Genomic DNA, 13,050 nt, shown 5'->3' on the forward strand with positions numbered 1-13,050 from the left:
CTGGACAATACATTCTCTATAGATGGGGCGATGATTCGAAAGGCATAACCTGCACGACTGCTGATCACGCACATAGCGACAAAGAACAAGATTACATGAATTCTGTACCGGAAGTGGCTGCGACCGAAAAATGTTCCTTTAAGAAATTTTACTTGTGCGAGATCACTCAACCTATGATATCAGTTTTACAGGACGCTTGTATTGCGCGAGTCATAGTTACGAGGTTATGGTGTGTTGAAACTGTGGCCACTTAGTCCAGCTACTGCTAATGACGACGAAAATTAATGGCGGCCGTTTTTCTTTCTCGCAGGCGCCCAAGTCTCTGGTAAAAGCGTCCAAACCTCCGAATCACCGTCTAGACTAACTCAATCGTCTGATACTACAAGAGAACAACAAGGAACAAGCTCAGGTGCGGCACTTTGCAATACCCAGCTAATTTTTATTTTTCGGAACCGGACGACGCACGAATTTTATTACAGCAAGGCCAGGCAGGGGCAGTTGTTGTCTGTTTTCTATGAAAACAAAAAGTTCACCAATGATTACGATACTCCCTAATGCGAAATTTCAGCGCAGCTCTATACGTGTTTGCACCTCACGATATCTTGGCTAGGGTGCACAATCTGTCTCGTGTGACACGCTGCAAACAGAGCGAAGCAAGTAGAGCGCAAGCGCAACGATAGCGGCAAGAAGAGTCGCGACAGTCGAAATGTGATATGCGGCTCAAGCGCATCGGCTTTTGTACACGACTCGTCAAAGGTTGCAGCGTAATCGCTGGTACCTGCGTGGCTTCGAGAAAGTACACTACACAATTCGCGTGGCGCATACAATCAGATTACAAATCCTGTGGCGCCATCTCGTAGTCATATGCGGAACTATAATTTGCTCCTCACCCTTTCTCCATACTCTCCTCCTCCGCTTTCTGCCTCATGCTTTCACTATAGCCTCCTCCTACGCTTTCCTCCTCACACTCTCTTCTTTCATATCTCGCTGCGCTTCGCGTCCGCTTTCATCTTTCACTGTGCTCGTGCGAACGATTACGCCGACTTAACGACGTCGCGGCACGCCAACGCTCGCCTCAGGAACGGGCGCTTACCAGCTGCGCTCTAAATTTCGCAACTTCGCGCGAAAGCCAAAGTATCATTTACGATAACAAATTAGTAGACAGCTTTACGAAGTAAGGACAGTAGTTTCGTCGGCCATGTAAACTTGTAAACATAGCACACTAACCAAGAATAACCTAACACAAAAAACCACGAATAATCCACTAACAACCTTCAAAACTCAACAGAACTGCTGACCTTTTGCCTTGGAGTCCGGTGGCATACAGCTTGGATTTCTCCTGCGACCAAAAAGGGAGGCGACGCGCGTGATGTCAGCAACCACCCCGCCTCGTTCCTGCCGACGATCAGTTGCCGAAAAGAAAAGAAAAGGAGACAGTTCGAATTCACCTCCTACACGTCAGTCATACAAAGACCCACTTTTTAAAAGATATTTCTAAAACCCGTGCTACATCTTGCTTTGGACAGGCCATCGGAAGCATATCTATTTCGATTCCTGCTCAGGCGTCACAAATTATGCCACGAAACTTTTCACAATGAACACTGTCCCCACTGGAAATCGTGCCATATATTCCTGGAATCAGTGCGAAAAAGAAAATGCCTCAAGCAGCGACTTATCAGATAGCTTTGGAATATATGCACAAAGAATACGCAGCCGCAACAAACATTTTCACAGATGGCTCTACAACTTCACATCGCTCATCGTGCGGACTTTTTGTTCCCTCTACCGGGCTACGATTCTCATTTCATCTTGAGCGAGGGCCATCAGCTACTTCAGCAAAGCTATACGGCATTAAAGAGGCCCTTGTGTATATACTTCGACAGCCGCCGCCAAAGAGATCAGTGATTTTCACGGATTCCAAAGCAGCCCAACAAAGTTTGTGGAACTGTCACAAGCGTTGTAATAATCAACCTGCAGCATTTGACATTGCTTGTCTTCACCACAAGGCTAAGATTGCTGGATGAAGCTGCCCGAAATGGGCTCCTATACCGCAATTTCTAAAGAAAATTTTTTATGAAAGCAAAAAATATAGCAAGAAGTATGCCTATCAAGACAAATCTGCCGCTTCACCAAGATAACTTCCTGCGTTACATTGACCCAGAAATGAGACCGAAAATTGCACGACCACTTCCTCGACACTTCGAGACTTTGTACCATCGTCTTCGACTGAACGTGGCATACACGAACAATTATCTCTACCGCATAGGTCTTACCACTAACCCCTGCTGTGATAACTGTGGCAACTTAGATACAATGGAGCCCATATTACTAGAATTCCCCGCGTACCGCGACGAGAGAAACATTTTCGAGCAACTAATGGACATTACTTGCCACGATCCATTAACATAACTCAGCATCTAAGGTCCAATGCCCAGCCCTTCAACACAGCGGCGGGTTTTGGATTTATTGTTCAAATACCTGTCAGAACTTGGTCTAATAGGAAAGCTGTAAAGATTGAACATTTCATATAGAAAAGCCTAAGTTTACCCGCCATGTCGCCTGTAAATATTAGTGTCAGGTCCACTTGCACATTCTATATTTATTTTTATTCTCTTTTTCTCCCACTCTCCTCTGGAATTTTTTTATCCCATTCCCCATCCCTATACGGAGTAGCATGCAAACGGTTGTATACGTGCCGGCAAAATTCTGTTTTTCTAATAAAGAGCCTCTCTCTCTCGCTCTCTCGCTCTCTCTCTCTGAGGCAGAACCGGCCCATTGTTAAGAGGGAAAGTCGCCACCAATCGCCCGTCAGTCTAGCGTTTTTACCGCTACCTGTATGCTGTCTGTACATATTGTATAAAGCTTTTCATTTCCCATTCGTCTGCTCGAATAGTCCGGCTCTCGTCCTCTACCCCAAAGTAACAGCAGTGCATGACAAGCTGTGATATTCGAAGCCAGATAACTCCCGCTATACCACTAAACGGTAGCCACGATTTCAATCGGCTTCAACCAATTTGGTAGGGGGATCACCAAAACTCTGTCGCACAAGAAAGTGCTAAAGATATCTGCTCAAGGATTCTGAAGGGGAATGGAGCGATTTTACCTTAGTTCGCCTCAAGGCTTGCATGGATTTCCGGCTTCGGAAGCAAGACCTATTATAAGCAAAAGCGGAGACGAGCTGTCATGTCCCGATGGAGAAGCTCAGGATAGAGGATCTTTTTGATGTTTATTGGATGGGCATTTCTGCTTCCTTAGCAAGGTGAAAGAAAACCATTCTTAACGTAGGTAACTGAGGAGAGAGTCGAATTGGTTTGGGGAGAAATTCTTGAGAAGAGAAACAGTAAACACAAAAAATGCGCGAGAAGGTAGAAGAGAAACAAAAAAAGTGCGAGGAGGACGAAGAGCAGAAAAGGCGCGAGGAGACTGAAGAGTGGAAAAGGCTCGAAGAGCGAGATCATACTCTTGAAATGAGACAACTGGAAATCTAGCAGAGCCGAATAAGCTCGGCGCGTCCAAGTCCCGTTTCTGGTGGAAACGATACGCCTAATCTGAGAATACAGGGCCTGATGCTACCGTACAGTACAAGCGGTGGTGTCGCACTTTTTTTTAATGAATTTCGAACGTAAGTGTCAAAAGATTGGGCTGGACGAAACGTTCTGATCCCAAAAGCTTCTTTCTGTTGTCGCAGAAGAGGACACGGAAGCTCTCCAACGCTTGTCTAAAGAGGACTACGATAACTATGGGAAGGTAAAAGCAGCGCTTCTTCGCAAATATGTGTCTCGGCTGAGGCATTTCGACAATGGTTAAGACAGGCAAAACGGAGCAGCGAAGCGCACACTGAGTTCGCGCACGAGTTAGAATCTAACTTAAAAGAGTGGCTCGAAAGTGCAGAAGTGTATGGCAACCACGACATGGTGCTTGAATGCATAGCACTGAGGCAGTTTTACCGAGTTCTTCCAGAAGAAGTGAGACTTTGGCTGCAGGACAGGCTCCCAGAGGTAAACCTAGAGAAGGCAGCCCAGCTCGCGGAGGAGTATTACACGCCCCAAAACTTCCAAGAAAACCTATTCAGGAAGATAGGTTAGTTAAAAAGGAGTATTCTTTAAGGCGGTTTTCCTCTCAACCACACTTTGCAGCCTAATTATAAATTATATACGAGCGATGAGTTTAGCAGAGGGCTACCGAATAGAAATGAGGCGGTAAGGGAAAAACTAACAGTGATAACCCGGTCGGCAGAGGCCCCTAGAGGTAAGGCAGTTGTAGAGCGCGCGTTCGAGGCCCGGAGACCAATTGTCTGCATTCGTTGTAGAAAGCAAGGCCATATTTCCTTAAATCGCATCGAGCAAATCGCGTTCGCCAGCATTAGTCAGCCACATGAAAATGGGCGGTTTCTCGAGCCATATATGCTGGATATCGTGGTAAACGGGAAAATGTGCAGGGTACTTCGCGATTCAGGCGCCACCATGGATGTTACTCATCCGTCCTGTAGGGGGATGTGCCTGGATCAGAACGGAGGGGAATGTGCCTGGATCAGACAAGTCGCACAAGAGCAGAGTCCGTGCTTGCCACTTTCGAGGGCAACTCTCGAGGGCGTTTTTGGTAGGTTGGAAACCGAGGCAGCGTTGAGACCGAGTTTCCCCTAACACTTTCCTCATCTTTTTTCAAACAAATCGGAGCAGTTTCTTCAAGAGGGGGGGGGGGGGGGGGGGGGGTCATTCTGCGCCAGTCTCGCTTACATGGCATTCACGAGATCGCGGTCAGGCGTCCTGTAAAAAAACTTGAAAGCTAATCTTCAAACGAGGAAACAACTGACAGTGTAACGTCCCCACAGCAGCCTACGCCGGGAGACACGTCTGATAAAAAGCGGAGGCCGGAAACTTGTGACGAATCAATTACTCGATCAGTGACAGAGGGCGAAGAGCCTTTCGAGACGCGGGAAAACGGGGCGCCTCGGGCAGAAATGAAGGGGTCACTGCTTAGTGCCGCATCCTCTCACTGGGAACAGCTTAGTAAGGTTGACCGATAGGCGCTTATAGCGACACAGATAAGTGGCCCTTCGCTAACTGTTCGGCAGGCTACTGTGAATGAAGGAGTGGCCCGAAAGAACATCTCGTACTACACTAGGTGTCAGGTGTTAAGTACCGCCAATCTCAGGATTCCAAGCGTGGGACATACAACCAACTACTCGTGCAGGAAAAGTACCGGCCACAGCTTTTAAAGTTAGCGCACGGGAATGCCTGGGCGGGTCACCTAGGTATCAAAAGACAAAGGCTAGGCTAGCGCAGGATTTCTACTGGCCGGGATGCTGGAAAGAGGTGGAAGCACTTGTTTGGTCGTGCCAGTGAGTTGGTAAATCAAATGACATGTGGAAAGCCCCATTGAAATTGGTGCCCATTATTACAGAACCGTTCCGGATACCTGTCATAGATGAGGTATCCCCCCTCCGGGAATCGCATTCAGGTCGCCGACACACTTTGACCGAATTGCGTGTGGGAACAAAGTTTCCCTAGGCAATTCCACTTATAGAACTAAACTCCCCATGCGTTGTAGATGCATTATTATCCACATTCTCTCATGTTTTCTTCCCGGCGAAGATTCAAAGTGACAACGGGAGCGTGTTTACTAGCTGGTTAACAACACCGTTCTTGGAACGCTGCAGGATAAAGATAATTCGTAGCTCTATTTATTAGTTCCAGTCGAATCCTGTTGAGCGGATGCATTCCGTACTTAAGCGGGTGTTGAGAGCACTTTGTTTTGAGCACGACGAAGACTGGGAGGCTTGCAGCTCGGCAGCACTCTTCGCAATAAGATCCGCTCCACACGAGAGCAGTGGGTTTGGCCCAGCCGAGCTAGTTAACGGGCGTAACCTAAGGTCACCAATGAGAGGACATATGGGAGGGTTATCAAGGGAACCTACGTTATCAAGGGAATCTACGGTAGTTGTAGAGGTAAATATGAAAGCTGCTCAAAGTGCAGCAAATACGATTACGATAAGTCATCACGAAAGCGCATATTCCACATTGGCGACGAGGTAATGTTGCTAAGACAGGGCAAGAAGAACAAAATGTAGGTTCAATGGGAAGGGCCTGCTAAAGTAGTGTCGAGGCTCTCCGACGTGAACTACGAGGTGAAGCTCGGCAGAAAGCAAAACAAAATTTATCACAGCAGCCTAATGAAACCCTACTTTCAGCTCACGAGGGTTGCAATGTGGGCTTGTTGGTAAGGCATCTTCAAGGGGAGTACGGTAGCGCGATTAAAAGACGGGACAAAAGAAGACACATAGGGACACACACAGCGCTATATTTTTTTGGCACTGTGTGTGTCCCTATGTGTCTTCTTTTGTCCCGTCTTTTAATCGCGCTACCGTACTCACCTACTTTCAGCGTCAGACAATAGTAAGATTAACCGTAAAGGCGCCGCAAGAGGGACAGACTGATTTCTTGGGTCTTCCTCATGGAAGCGACGCCGCTGCAAGCAAGTTTCTTGAGCTAATCACTGATGTACAGCGCCTCTAGGGAAGCCAACGAGACGACTTAAGGGCAATTTTTCAAGACTTAGATCCGGTATTTTTTGTCTGGTCAGGGTAAACAGCACTAATCGAGCGCGATATTCTGTTGTCGAGCGAACCGCCAGTCTGCAGCAAGCTGAACTGCATCTCGCCACGGCATAAGCAAATAATGGAAGACGAGATCCACCGCATGTGCGACCTGGGTGTCATTGTGCCCATTTTCTGTAAAATCTTTATTATGCACTGTGACGCGAGTGAACCCGGCCTAGGAGACATACTTTTCCAAGTGGAATCCGACGGGCACGAGCGGCCCGTTTTATATTTCAGCCGGAAGCTTGGTGTCAGAGAGGAGGCGTATAGTACGCCTGAGAAGCAGTACGCTTGTCTTGTGGACTGCCGATAAGCTTGCTTGTTATGCCTCGGGGTCCGCAGTTATTGTTGAGGCGGATCATTGTCTTTTGACTTGGTTGCACACCATGTCACTAAGAAATGGCCGTCCACACCGGTGGAGTTTATCACTTCAGTGCCATAATTTCTGTGGTCGCTGAAAGAAAGGAAAGCTGCATACGAATGCTGAACGACTTAGCAGAGCTTTTAAGGCTGCAGCATATGTTTATCCGTGAGGAGTCCTCGGAATTTCTACCTGGCCCTTGCGCCATAAAACACCACACGTTATCATCCTCGGAATTTTAAGGTTTTAATGCTGCGTTTTCATCTATACTCTTATCTATTCCGTTATATTACATTGAAGTTGATTGGTAATCACTTACGATGCACTATAGTGGGAAGGGTATCGAAATATTAGTATCACCGATAAAAATGAGCCTTGTCATTGCTCGAGAGCCTACCGCTTACACTCGAATGAGCGATCATTTCATGCCAAGTGAAAGAATTTCACTATCGCCTCAGCTGTGTCTAGCCTACCCAAATCACTGTTGAGAATTGCTTTGCAATCTATTCTTTAGCGGTTTATTTTCTCTGAGTGCGTCTTCTTTGAGATCACTATTTGTAGAGGTCCGTATCCCTGGCTTTTTACCGGGTGCGTGACTCGTGTTTAGTACAATAACTTTAATGGCGCTGTTGAGAGCACAACGGGGTTGGAGCATTTGTTTTTGTAGAGTTTGGTCTGGTGCTGTGGCGGACATTGCTAGTTACCTGCTTACGCCTAAGTGATTTGACATTGATTTTCCGTCCCTCCAGTGGGCTTTCTCAGCGCCAAGCGAAGGAAAGACCATCGGATGAAAGGGCGGCAAGGCCATTCCCTTCACGTCATCAAGGACGTCACTCAACCAGCACATCTCATACGTCGAGCTGCGTCGAACAGCTCTACGGAGTATCCAAAGGGATTTAAGGCAGAACAGGCCCATTGTTAAGAGGGAGAGTCAACACCAGTCGCCCTGTTGGTATGGTGCGCTCTTCGTTTCCTCTTCGTCTGCTCCAAGAGTAAATCTCTCGTCCACCACCCTGAAGTCACAACAGCGCCGAGAACACACAGCACGCACAAAGCTACGAACTGCCGACGCACCTAGACTCTGCCCCCAACGCAGATCGCTCTCAAGATACAGCCGGGTGACCGCGCGCAGCCGCTACATGCACAGTTGCAGCCGGAGAATGCCACCCCCCTCACTCTTCCCTCCCTCCGGTGCGTCGCAACCTTGGGTGCCTCGCGCAAGATGGGAGACGGCGCGCTTCCTGCCAGCTTTCGTCTCTTTAGCGCGGGCGAGACTGAGCCGCGATCATCGGCTCACAGCGTAGTACACACGGCGACAGTGTTATCACCCTTGGACTTTGTACGGAACCTCACGGCGACGGCGACACCGACGGCAAAAATACACATGGAGAGTCCATATAGTTGCTATCGCTGTAAAAGTTGATAACTATCAATTTAACCCGAGGAAAAAATTTCGCCGACAATTACGATACTTCCGAATGAGAAATTTGAGCGCAGCTGCATACGTGTTTTCATTTCGCGATATCTTCGCTGGCGTGGGCATTCTGTCTCGTGCGGAACCTTGCAAACGGAGTGATGTGTGGCGCGGCGGCCTCGCTAATCAGGAAACTTAGTCAGGAACAATGGCATCAGACTTTCGACCGACTCGACGGGCGGTTGGGATGCAAGAACACATAGTTCCTGCTCAAGCACTTGCTTGATCCGACCCACACGAAGTCTGCATCACACAAGAATCTCAACCGCGTCATACACGCGTTTCCTGGCACGAACCAGGAACTCCTCGTTAAGTTGAAAGACAAATACAACAACACCTCCACCGACATTCCCACCCCCTTAAATTACAACGGGTCCAGAACCCAGACATGGACAGAGACATCATGACGTTGGAAGTCCGCGCCGCTCTCACCCGCATCAAGACTACCGCGGCCGCCGGCGATCACCGTAACACCAACAAAATGCTCCGCAACCTCGACGACCAGTCGGTCGCTGCACTTTCGGACCTTTTCACCCACCACTGGCGTGAAGGTCACCTTCCAGACTCCTGGAAGCATGCCAAGGTAATCTTCATACCCAAACCAGGCAAACGACTTGATCTGGGCATCCTCCAGCCCATCTCGCTCACGTATTGCCTGGGGAAGGTTATGGAGCACGTAGTTCTAAACAAACTCCACACTCACGCAGACAAGGAGGACCTACTCCCCCCCCCCCACCATGTTTGGGTTCCGGGCTAGACTCTCTACCCTGGACACCATGTGGCAGATACAACACGACATACTCGACCCGGGTCCCATCCGGGCAACACGCACCATTGTCGGCCTCGACGTCAGTAAAACGTTCGACAACGTGTCGCACGCTTCTATACTGACTAACCTCTCGCAAATGAATGTAGGCACTCGCACCTACAACTATTTCGCTAACTTTCTCCCCAACCGCACTGCTGAGCTCGACATTGGAGACCTCTGCAGTGACAAAGTCACCGTGGGCACCCGGGGAACACCCGAGGGAGCCGTTTTGTCCCCGCTCCTATTCAACATTACTATGCGAGGCCTTACGACACTTCTCGACACCATACCTCACATTAAGCACTCAATATACGTCGACGATATCACCCTCTGGACAAGCTAGGGCTCGTACGGGAAGATACAAGATTCACTTCATAGGCAATCGACACCGTCCACACTTACGTGCAGGCAAACGGTCTCGTTTGTTCACCCACCAAATCTTAACTGTTATAAGAGACCGACGTGTTCGCCGACCCGTCCCCGACCCTCAAGAGCCGATCACGCTCCACATTGCCACCCACCCCATACCCCCCGTATAGACCATCCGCGTGTTAGGCATGCTGGTGCAGAACCAACACGCAGAACTCGGAAGCCATCCAACGCCTCCGAACCACAGCCCACCCAATCAACGGCCTAATCCGTCGCATTGCCACTCGCCCCAAGGGAATGCGAGAGACCGACGTCTGCCGTCTCACACAAGCCTACCTCATTCGTAGGATTGTCTACACATACCCTTATTAGCACCTCCGCCGCAAAGACGAAGAGGCGGTAAATAGCATCATCCGCTCGGCGTACAAGGACTGCCCAAGTCCGCTAGCACACAGCGTCTCCTCCAGCTTGGAGCATAGAACACCCTCACAGAGCTGATAGAGGCACACAAGACTGCACAGACACACCGTCTTTCTCGCACAGAACAAGGTCGTTACATTCTTAACCGTCTTAAATCAACCCTACAGGTGACATCCACCCCACTTCTCCCCTCCCGACCGGAGTCTGCAGTCGGCTGGTCATCAAACCCATGGCCAAGAATATGCTACCCGGCCGCCACGATAGGCGCCGCGAAGTGAAGGCACAAGCCTTAGACGTCAGCCACTCCGCCGACGAACATGCCATGTAAGTGGACGCGGCGAAATGCGACTCTAACACATACGTAGCCTGCGTAGCGACGCCAACCACCACTCTCATCAGCGCCGCTACAGTGCGCAGACACTCCTCCACCGCTGCAGAAGAGGTCGCGATCGCGCTAACCATCGCGGATCCCCGCACACACACGGTTCTCAGTGGCTCTAAACAAGCCATCCAAAATTTCTTAGACCACTCACTTTGTCTCCCCGCCGCACACATCCTTCGCGGTTGCGCTCTCGACAGAACTCTAAGCTTAGTGTGGTTACCTGCTCACGCGGGGAACTCTGGGAACGAAGGGGTCGACCGTTTAACCCGAGGCCTAACTAACCGGGAGGCCAGCCCCTCGAACCTGGTGCTCTCGCAGAGGCCCCCAAATCCTATGCGGACATTACCAACTTCTACAAGGAGATGAGACGCGTGTACCCGCCTCCCAACCCCGACCTCGACCGAGCGCCAGCCACCATGCTTCGCAGGCTGCAGACCGATTCCATTCTCAGTTATTCTAGGCTTTATTTAATCACTGGCGGGAATTACGACCCCGTCTGTACAAAGTGCTACCATGGAATGTTCGCCACTCGGGCACAAATTCTCTGGGGATGCGAGGGTAACCCTCCCCCCCAATCATTACTGCCAGCTCCCTCCGAGGAGTGTTGGAACCACCTGCTGACAAGAGCAGACAACAAAACGCAACTCGCGCTCGTCTCGTGGGCCCAAGACGTCGCCCCCACCTGGGAGCCACACTAGGCCTACCTGCCCTAACTTCCTACCCTGCAGTGGCAAATAAAGTAGTTTCTCTCTCTCTCTCTCGCAGTTTACTATTTTGTTAGAAACACAAAAGGATACATTGGTGAATTTCTAAAGTTATCATTCATCCCTATTATATCACTTCTTTAATTTACAACATTTTATCTCAATACTTGTAACAATATGTTTTTCTAATTTCTAAATTATGTTTATTTCAGCCACGCTGTACTATTCACATATAGATTTTTGATTTAACTCGAATAAACATACTTGAAGCCGGCTGCTTTTTGTCCAATCATCTGTAGTAGGTATGAGCCACCATTTCTAGGAAAGAAAAGAGGAGACTGTTCCCTGCTAAGCATCCCCCACAGTGGGTTTGTGCCATTTGTTGAGGATTCATCATCATCATCATCATCATCATTTACGCCCACAGTGACTTCCAGTCCTGATAGCTTTAACCATAAATTTGTGGCAAGACATCCTCTCCAGGTGGGGCGGTGATTCGATACGCATAACCGGCACGACTGCCGATGACGCACATAGCGACAAAGAACAAGATTTAACAAAAAGTCAAAAGAGAAAGAAAACTATAGATAGGAATCATATTACACGAATTCTATGCCAGAAGTGGCTGTAAACGAGAAATTTATTTGTGCGACTTTTATTTATACAAGACCACCCAACCTATAAAAGCGTTTTTATACGACGCTTGCATTGCGCATGTCATACTTACGTGGTTATGGTGTATTGAAACGGTGGGTCTCCCTCGGGGTCCAAGAAGGAAGAGGTCCACTGCATCGTACCTACATGACATTCTTACTCACTTGCGACACATGTTCGGTGGAGGTTATTAGATTACGCTTGCTTTTGTTAATCAGTCGTAAGAGCTACAGGCTGCAAGATTCAAATGGAGCTAGTGTTGCCACTTTCAAAGGTATCGGCACCTTGCTTTTCGCAATTGGCAGTAGTGCCATAACTCACCGCATAACGGGTCGAGGGAGACTTGGGGGAGAGGTCTTCGTCTTGCACTAGACACAAAATAGGATGACGATGATCATAATCGCACTGACGCCGGTTATATTTCAAACACTTTCAGTTGCTAATCCCACTTAGTCCTAGCTATGGCTAATGCCGGCGAAACTTACTGGCATCCGTTTTTCATTCTCGCAGGTGTCGAAGTCTCTGGTGAAGGCATCCAAACCTCCGAATCACTGTCTACAGCAACTCAAGAGCCTGATACTACAAGAGAACCACAAGTAGGAAGCTCAGGTGTGGTGCTTTGGAATACCGGGCTCGTTTTCATTCTTCATGACTGAACGACAAGCGAATTTTATTGCCGCAAGGTCAGCCACGGGCAGTTGTTGTCTATTGTCTATGAAAACAAAAAGTTCACTGATGATTATGATATTCCCTAATGAGAAATTTCAGGGCAGCTCTATACATGTTTTCATCTCGCGATATCTTGGCTAGCGTGGACAATCCTTGTCGTGTGACAAGCTACAAACAGAGCGAAGCTTTGCAAAACAAGTAAAGCGCAAGCACAACGATAGCAACGAGCAGAGTCGCGATCGTCGAAATTTGATCTGCTGCTCAAGCGCATCGGCTTTTGTACACGACTCGTCAAAGGTTGCAGCGTAATCGCTGGTGCCCGCGTTGCTTCAAGAAAGTATACTACACAATTCGCATGGCGCATACAATCAGATTACAAATCCTGTGGCCCCATCTCGGAGTCATATGCGGAACTATGATTTGCTCCTCACCCTTTCTCCATACTCTCCTTCTCCGCTTTCGGCCTCATGCTTTCACTGTAGCCTCTTCCTATGCTTTCCTCCTCACACTATCTTCTTTCATATCCCGCTGCGCTTCATGTTCGCTTTCATCTTTCACTGTGCTCGTGTGAACGGTTACGCCGACATACGATGTCGAGGCACGCCAACGCT

At 48.8% G+C, this 13,050-nt stretch overlaps 1 protein-coding gene across 2 annotated transcripts in view; it reads left to right on the top strand.

Moving 5' to 3' along the window:
- Positions 1-13,050, top strand: part of LOC126543358 (uncharacterized) — an 86,676-nt gene that overhangs the window by 18,134 nt on the left and 55,492 nt on the right. The window contains exons 2-3 of one of the 2 annotated variants that reach the window (XM_072286723.1): positions 311-409; positions 12,281-12,379. In XM_072286723.1, the coding sequence (XP_072142824.1) occupies positions 311-409; positions 12,281-12,379 (198 nt within the window). The remainder of the gene's footprint in view (positions 1-310; positions 410-12,280; positions 12,380-13,050) is intronic. The other variant, XM_072286724.1, reaches the window with a different exon arrangement.

Source organism: Dermacentor andersoni, chromosome 3 (assembly GCF_023375885.2).
Source record: "Dermacentor andersoni chromosome 3, qqDerAnde1_hic_scaffold, whole genome shotgun sequence".
Classification (NCBI taxonomy): Eukaryota; Metazoa; Arthropoda; class Arachnida; order Ixodida; family Ixodidae; genus Dermacentor; species Dermacentor andersoni.